The sequence below is a fragment of the Macrobrachium nipponense genome, chromosome 20, assembly GCF_015104395.2.
Source record: "Macrobrachium nipponense isolate FS-2020 chromosome 20, ASM1510439v2, whole genome shotgun sequence".
Lineage (NCBI taxonomy): Eukaryota > Metazoa > Arthropoda > Malacostraca > Decapoda > Palaemonidae > Macrobrachium > Macrobrachium nipponense.
The window spans coordinates 7,701,256-7,710,803 of record NC_061089.1 but is presented as its reverse complement, the minus strand read 5'-3'; the positions used below and the strand labels follow the sequence as shown (position 1 = coordinate 7,710,803).

Genomic DNA, 9,548 nt, shown 5'->3' with positions numbered 1-9,548 from the left:
TGTTGAAGCAAGGTCTACTAAATTTTTACCATACACTCCCCCCTCCCCAAGGAAGGTTTTAGTCAAAATCTGAAATTCGAGGCCGTTTCTAAGGAGGTCATAATCCTTATTTTTCATAACCCCCTCATTTTATTATGACTCAGATAACCCGGGTACAGCGGCTAGTATATTAATACTTATATATATAATATATATAAATATATATATATATATATATATATATATATATATATATATGCATTAAGCTACAAATGTCCTTTAATATCTATTTCGCCTTACCTCAGAATTAATATTTTTCATATATGTTAACTGCAGGGGAATTGTTTAGTTGAATAATAATTTCGTCGGCTCCCGGGGGGCGCGAAACTAGGAACCAAAGACTATATACTGAAGGAAGATAGGAAGGCTCAAAATAGGAATGTTAATATACTAGTTGCCAACTCCAAAGAGAACACTATAGTTTGACCGCTCAGTGTTCAGATGGGGTTGTATGTATATCGCATGTCGTCTGTTTGTTTACATTTAGAATTTGACAGTTGACACAAACGAAATCATGGCGCCAACAGTGAATAAGTCACACAAATGTGTTGTTTACAATAAACGAAAAGAAACCGATCCTCATTTGGTGTTTCACAGGTTCCCTAAGGATAAAGAACGGTGATTACTAACAGTATAATACATTAAATATGTGCCACTAACCAGTAAGCCCACTGATATTGGATATAAGATTAAGGCAGGGCATCCGCAGTACATTTTTTTTGTTTCAAGCTTTTTTTTTTTTTTTAGTTTTACTTAGTAACTTTATGACTTCATCACACTCAAACCAGCAACCAAACAGTGCTGTGTCAATTCAGGAGTGTTAAGAGGATAAAGTGTTCAAGGTATGTCAATGAAAGTATAACCTACAAGGTTAGAAAGGTTAGAAAAAACTTCCAAATTCCTAGCCTAACCGAAACTGATTAGTATCACAGCAAACATGCCGATAGATGTCCAAAGGTTAGACAGATTTAGTATCGGTGATGATCCAAAATCAGTGGGTAAAAGATCGAAAAAGTGGAGAAGCAGCCTCCAAATTCATTTAGAAGCACTAGGGTAAAAATGGATAAAAAGCAGCAGAAACCATTGTTACTTCATACTGTAGGTTTAGAAGTTCAGGAAGTTTACAGGAGACAATTGAAGGGATCACAAATCCATTTGCTCATCAAGCAAATATGTACTTTGAATGTTATTAGCTCATCGAAGCCTCGCAGGAATCAGGTGAGACAGCAAATTCATTTGTGACTAGGTTACGGAAATTAGCCTCAACTTGTGAATTTGGAGATCCAGACCAGAGGTAAATAGAGCTAATTATAGTAAAGACTAACTCACAAGAGCTTAGGAAGACATTGCTACAAGAAAAGAAGCTAACCTTGCAGAAAGTTCTAGAAATAGCAAGAGAGCATATTTCCCAAGTCTAAACAAGTAGCTGAGTCACAGCCAAGGAAATACGTTTGGCTGTAGCTCCGAAAATAGCCATAGGATTTTTTCAAAAATAATCTCAATGTGATTCCCACAAAAAGTTACCTTTCATTGCTAAATGTAACCTAATCTAACCTAACCTAACTTTTAGTGATACGTTCAAGAGTGATTGGATTTTCTCTGCAACATGCTATAAGTCAAAACTATAGAATAGTAGAATGTTTTTTTGTATTCTGGTGAAATAGGATGGATTAACATATAGTATTATATCACCTAGATGCTTGATATGGACTAACCTCATCCAAATTCAGGAGTTGAGGCAAAAACCCTCACGACAACTAAATTCAAGCTATCATGTGTGCAGCAGGCATTTCTCCACCAAAAAATACCTTCATCCAGCTTCTGACAAACTTTGCCACAATGCCTGCCCAGATCAACATGTAGAAGGTATGTGTTATCTATTTTATGCCCAGATCAACATGTAGAAGGTATGTATTATCTATTTTATTTATGTGTTTAATCATTACAATATTATCAACTGATTTTTTATCAGTGAGACATATTTTTCTACATAAAAAGCCTGCATCTACTGCACATTACAGGTTCTACTAGCTGCACCAGATCAGATGTTGACCCTATAAAGACAAGTGAGTTATTGAAAAATGCTGATTTAATTGTAGCCATATAAAGCTTAGATACCTTTTTACATGTGGGTATGCTACAAAGGAAAATGAAAGGGGGGTATACTCACAAGCACTTTTGCCGTACTTTCTTTTAATAGCAGAATTAAGTACACAGAAAGCACTTGCAAGTATTCTCACCTTTCATTTTCCTTCATGGCATTCTTTGTTTCATCGTTAATTATATTTTTTCCATGTGCAATTTTGAATATATCTATTCATATATGCGTGTCTTTAATAATTTATATAACTGCAGTACATAATTTAGTAAAATGATTTTTGTGTGCTATATTTTTGTGTATATATTTATATACATATATTTTGTATAATGCACTTATTGTTGAAATACATATTGTCAGATACACCAATAGATTTACACCACCAAGCAAATTATGCATCAAACTGGTTGCTGACCTATCCACACGAGAATTTGCACAACCTTGAATATGGTGTGTATTTGATGTGCAGTTTGTATATGTTTAGATTATCTGAAATGGTAAGTGCATCAAAATTATTCTAAATATAGTTAATCTTGTAGGTACCATTCCTGCTCTGGAGAATAGATCATCTGAGATAAGAGCTTCATCCTTTAAACATGGTAAATGGTCTATGCTTTTGGTAGATATTACAGTTTTGCTTTTACTAACTAGAATTCATATAGTAGGTAAAGATTGACCTTTAAGATTTTGTTATATAATGCTACATATATATTCACTTTGTCTTCAGTGAAAAAGTGTTAGACTAATAGTTGTATTATGGCTATAGGGTTCATCTATCAACTGACCAGGGAAAATTCCAAAGAAGATTATGAAAATATTGAATTAAGTGAAAATGTTCAATCAGATATTGGTAAGAAAATTTTGTTTAGTATTGTTTTTGTATATATTTATGCATAAAATACTTATGATTTTACCAGCCAAATGATAAAGTATGATATGGCATTTGTTTCATTTCATATTATTTGCGTTTCCAGAATTTACTGATGGTTATCCAAAGGATACTGGCAGTGAAGTGCACAGTAATGCCACAGTAACAAGCATTATGGATAATATTAGTTTTATTGCTACAAGTGTTAGTCCTACTACAACTATTATGACTGCTAGACCTACATTTGCTACTAATACTGCTACTACTACTACATCTCCTCCTACTGCTGCTACTACTACAACTACTAATAATGATGATGTTGATTGTAGCATTCTCAATGGAAATGACAATTTACAAAAGCCTGAAATACAGTATGAGACCATACAATTAGGGTTACATGAAGAAGGAGAACCAACATTCACAACCATAAAATCAAATGGTAAGATGTTACCATGAATCAATTTTTTTAAGAGATCAAATCAAAATATTTTTCCCTTATAAATGGTCAGTTCTGAAATACAATTAAATAAATAAATAAATTTAAAAAATTATATATATATATATATATATATATATATATATATATATATATATATATATATATATTTATATAATTTAATAGTTATTCTTATATTTGCACTATGTATTTTATTCTTGAAGAAAAACTTATTTTAGTATTATGTTTTCTCATATTTATAATTATATTATAGTTTATTTGCATGTAATTCATCATGCAATTTTGGTTTGCTTGTATTTTATTTTTTGGGGGGTTTACAATTTTTATATATGCAATTATTTACTGGGTTATTTTTTTCTTATGTATAATTTATTAAAGTTCATTTGCATGTGACTTATCTTGCATTTTTGGTTGGCTTGTATGCTACCTTCTTTCTATTTCCAACCCCCTTTTGATTATTTTTATGTGATACAATTTAGTGAGTTATTTTGTTCCTTTTGTTTGTATATTTATACATTTATTAATTTATATTACTAAAGAGTATACATGAGTACATCATGGATTTCCTTTTCAATAAAAAAAAATTACAATTGTGTTTTATATACACCTAATATCTCCATTCTACAGTGGCCTACAAACTGTAATTAAATGTATGCCTACACTTATGCACTTGTGGCTAAGTTTAACAAATCAAATATACGGTATGTTTTACTTTATTCGAACATGATATTGTACAGAACATTTAAAAATGATTGTAATATACAATACTTAAATTTGCAAAAAATGAACCAAATCAAAAGAGATATTGCTATTAAGTTTCTGAAAAATAGACCGAGAAACATAGGATATGTATTCTTAATCTATATATGTACCTATTTGTAAATTTGCCTTTTAGTTTCTAAAATTTAAGAATGTCATAAATATAAGAAAAAAATAAACTGACGTAGTAATTGCAAATTATGAACAAATTTGTCGCAAAATTTGCAATCGAATTCCATCCTATATTCCCGTAAGCATTACCGCTCTGAATGTTTAACCGTTCGCTCAATAGATGGAGCCATTCGTTTCGCATGGGAGTATCTGGCATCTTTTGTTCGCACACACATTTGAGTGATATTAGGCTCAGCCTTCCTATCTTCCTTCAGTATATAGTCTTTGCTAGGAACCAAGAAATCCGGACGTTCAGTGATGCACCTTTAACCACACAGCTACCAAAAGAGGATATAAGTTAACACTGCCTCTCAGCTACAAATCCCTGTCGCGCTCAGGTATTCGTGGTTCTGGAGTTGCCGTGAACCCTCCTCGACCTCGGGAACTGTGTAATGCTTTTGTCGCACGTAGCCAATTTATGAGTGATCACATCACCGTGATTCATATATATATATATATATATATATATATATATATATATCATATATATATATATATATATATAGCATTAAGCTACAAATGTCCTTTAATATCCAATTCACTCTACCTCAGAATTAATATATTTTCATATATGTTAACTGAAAGGGAGTTTTTTTAGTTGATAATTTTTTATTAGTAACATGAAATTTACAAAATGTATTGCTTTTCGAATAAAATTTCCTTGACAAGGCCCAATGCCTAATTCCCTAATCTAATTATCGGTGGTATTTTACTAAGTCATATATGTCTCTAAATAGACCCCAGATTATACCAACAAAACCCAGTTTAAAATAACAAATTAAACACACTATTACACTGCCTAGAAAATATTACATGAATGGACACAAAATTTATAAAAGTCTAAATAGATTGCCTTATACTCACACGCACACACACACACACACACACATATATATATATATATATATATATATATATATATATATATATATATATATACACACACAAATATTTGTGTACTTACAAAAGGTTATAACGAAAGTTGCAGGTCCTCCCTTTCTCCTTCGTAAACATAACGAAATTCTTTTGTCTACAGCTTTGGCAGTCCGGCAGTCCCCTCTGTGTACCACCCCATACCAGAAAATCCGTTTTCCTTATTTTTAAATCGAAAAGTTTCGAAACAGATTTGATGAAAGGCTTGGGCATAAAATTCTCTATCAGTTTACCTTGCGTCCCAGCCAACGACTGGCTTTTGTGCTTGATAGCTTAATCGAATATGTTCTTTCCTGTGAAGAACAAGGAACCGAACAAAGATTTCGGGTGCTGCAAGTGGGGGCAATTCAAGCGGTATAGGGCTGTTCTTTTTATTCGTTCCGAATCAGTTAAACTGCAAATTCTTAAAAAAAACTCGTTTTATTTCAGGGGCTCACTATGAATGAGATTTTGACAACATAAGCCGTGATCCTTATGCCTTGTAAAGCTATACAATAGTTAATCCTATGAAATAAACATAAATTCAGTCGAGCATTGGTCATTAATGACATATATCATGTATGTTGAGGGAACGTAAACAGTGGCAAGCTCAGGACGTGGCTAAATGAAAAATCTCGCTTTAACATAAAGAAACATAATATCAGATACAATACTTTGTAATGTAGCATCTTGACGTTAACATTTACAGTTTTCACCTTTTCCGGTATCGAAATTTCATGTCACAACTACAACATTAATATACTGATTTTTTTCTTTTAAATTTGTTTGCAGGTTTGATTCACTTTACTCATAAATGGAAACTGTAACCCTGGGAATTTTACTAGCCATGTATGGGTTAGTTTTCTAGCAACAGCGTTTTGGGTCAAATCTTAACGAATTAAGTCGGGCCTAAGAAGTTTCTTTAGCTTATCAGAACTACGATGCCTTGTGTGATATAAACCTACCACTCAATTAACCCCACTGCCAACGCATGGCACCTCTCTTGCTATTTTAGTGACCTTGACGTTTGCATAATCACCGAGAGAATTGGAATGGGCACACCTTCAATGCCAAGTTTGCCATCCTCTTTGTAGGAATGCAACGATGGAACTCGTACTGGTTTTTTCTCTCATAAATTCAGTGTAATGAAAAATATTCATCGATATGACAGGCAGAACAAAGAAGTATATGTATTCAAAAAATTAGGATTAATTACCTCTTCCACTTCTATCTTTTGACGTATTGTATGGCTTTTATTTAAGTGTGATTGTTTTGATGTTTACTGGTGTCTTTGTGGTTTAAGTTTTCATGATACTTCTACCTCGCTTACCTATATTTTGAAATTTCTAATGGTAGCGCCAATAGTTCCGCAAGACAAACATATTTCGCTCAAGTAATCAGCATCTAGATATTGTATTGATTTGAAAGCAGTTTTACAAAAGACAAACGTGCATCATTGCCGAATATCTTTTTGTATCTCCGAAATACTGAACTAGTGTGCAACTCATCTTATGAAAAGCAAATGAACAATTGAGAGGCATTTAAGCAAAGAGAGAGAGAGAGAGAGAGAGAGAAGAGAGAGAGAGAGAGAGAGAGAGAGAGAGAGAGAGAGTCTAAGAAAAGTGAAAGAAATAATGGGAAATTAAAACAATGGGGTGGCATACTATATTTATTGTAACGCCAGCAATCTGTGCGTGAAGAAATGGAAAATGCAAACAAACATTAGTCAAGGATGTAGTGTCGATTTCTTCCTTGAAAGCTTCCAGAGGGATACAAACACTTATCCATATCCGAATCTGGAACGAATGAATAAGATGCAAAGATCTCGTCTGTGAGTGCATAGATTACTTAACTTATGTTCATTTCTTCTCAGGCCACCATCTTTATATAAAAATATCAATTTTTTCCTCTTATGTTTTTACGAGCATTGCGAATTGTCAGTCCACAATATTTGGATCAAGAAATTGAATACATAAGAAAAATAGGGAAAGATTTATGCTATCCTTCACATATATTAGACATTTGTTAAAATAAAGCCCACAAAAAGTTTTATACTGTAAATAACACACAGAAAGAAAATTCTAAGAACATTCTCAGTTTGCCTTATTTTAACGGATTTGAAACCATTAAACCATTGTTAAAAGCTTTTAATGTCAACCTTGTTTTTTCCTATAATAACACACTAAAAAGAATGTTAATAAAAAATGGCCCCAGGGAAAGCAACAACATAATATATAAAATTCCATGTATGGATTGTCCCTCATTCTATCTCGGACAGTCCAGCAAAGGCTTAGAAGTAAGGCTAAGCCAGCATAAATACTCTGTAAAAACTGGGCAAAAATCTAATGCATTATTCATTCATTTAAGTGAAAACAACCACCGAATTAATTGGATTGATAGTTCAGTAATTGCATGGTCAAGAGATGTCTTATCACGAAATCTTTTAGCATCTGCTTTAATACAACTTACTTTTCATTGTAATTTCAATGTTAGTCGTGGCCTTTTTCATTTAGACCCTTGTATCTGTAACATGTTTAAGAATGACCTCAAAGATATAATTACTGACTTAAATAAAAATCAGTTGCCTTAGAGTTATTAAATTTTGTTGTAATGTATGTCTGTCATATATTGTGAATATGGTTCTGTTTACCAAGTTCCGAATAGCTGTCACCTATAATCCTTTAATTGTTTGGAAATTATATCTGAGATGTTTGTCTTAAACCTTTAATTGCACCCATTGTTTATATATATATATATATATATATATATATATATATATATATTATATATATATATATATATGTGTGTGTGTGTATATATATATATATATATATATATATATATATATATATATATATATATATATATGTGTGTGTGTGTGTGTGTGTGTATGTATTTTCATAGTCTTGGTGCTGGGTGTTAAATTAAGCACGAGAAATCCAAAAATTTGACTTCTCAAAGTAAACCAATGGCTGGGCTTTTGCTTTAAATATCATACATCCATCAAAGTAAACCTGCGAACACACCCTGACTGGTGGGTACGTAATCTATGAATGGAAAAGTGAAAGAAACCTTAATAGAAACATCAAAATTCCTTTTAAAAGGATTAAATGTAAACAATTTGTCCACAAAATATTGTAATTTCTATAAGGTAATCAGAAGATATTAATTACAGAAGCACTATTTGGCTTTGTAGCACGTGTGACATTAACGGTAATATTCACAATAGCAAAATTAAGATGCCACCAAGTTGCAAGCAGAATCACTTAACCTACAGTATCTTGTAGGTGTATGAGATAAGGATCAAGAACATAAGTTAGCAACATGAATTAACATTAGGTAGCACAGCACTGCAAGCAAGTGTGAACTTTGCTGGAATTCTGGGTAGGGTGAACCAGGATTGGCACTGGTAAGACAGGTTGAGTGGTACTGTCAATCTACAGGAGGAGGCACACAACGGGCAGTCTGCTCAAATCTGCAAAGCAGTCAGAGATGAAATATGAATACTAAGAATGGTAGTCTAACATAAAATGCTGCAAGCAAAGTGTGAATTATATGGGATAACCAATTATGTTAATACAATGGAAATTGCCAGAGGCAAAGTAACAAGTACTACTGTCACTTATTTCACAGATTATTCACAGTCAATTAAACTCACATGGGTCTCTGACAGAGATGGGAATACTGGGAATTGGAAGAGGAGAAAAAAAGTTAAAATAAAGAATGAGTGCAAGGAACAGGAGGTGAAGGGCCGACAGAGCAACTCCCAGTTTCAATTACTTTAGTTTCTGGACAAGGTGGAGGTTGTCAGAGCCAGGGTGTCGATGGAAGGACATATGTCACTTGCAGGGTATCTCCAACAGATTGACAGATGATGCTTCTCATACGTAGAGTCCTACAGGACTTTGAGGCCAAAGGTGTAGGTAAGGTGGACGTCTCAGCAGAGTCCGGTCTGCAGGTGGTGCAGAGGTAAAGGAGGCTAGTCTGGTTCAACATCAAGACACAGGACAGAGGTAGTGGTGGGCTGAGTTGTTGTGTGCGATACCACTTCTGGACAGGAGTTAGAGTGGAAAGCAGGGAATTCTGCCGCTGTTAAAGACTAGGGTGGTGGGCAAATTGGTAGGCCAGGTCAGGCCTTATTTATACACGTTCACAGAAAGTCTGGTTGTATCTGGTTCAGGCTGGATTAGTTTTCCTGTGGTCTTTTTATCTTCACCGGCAATCCTTGTAACTACCTGAAATGG

General features: G+C 33.5%; 1 protein-coding gene across 1 annotated transcript; it reads left to right on the top strand.

Moving 5' to 3' along the window:
- Window positions 1-1,098: 1,098 nt before the first annotated feature.
- LOC135195566 (uncharacterized) lies at window positions 1,099-3,461 on the top strand. The gene is made up of 6 exons (XM_064221852.1): window positions 1,099-1,257; window positions 1,770-1,905; window positions 2,061-2,105; window positions 2,498-2,587; window positions 2,904-2,987; window positions 3,112-3,461. The coding sequence occupies exons 1-6, from the start codon at window positions 1,099-1,101 to the stop codon at window positions 3,459-3,461; spliced, it is 864 nt and encodes a 287-aa protein (XP_064077922.1).
- Window positions 3,462-9,548: the final 6,087 nt, after the last annotated feature.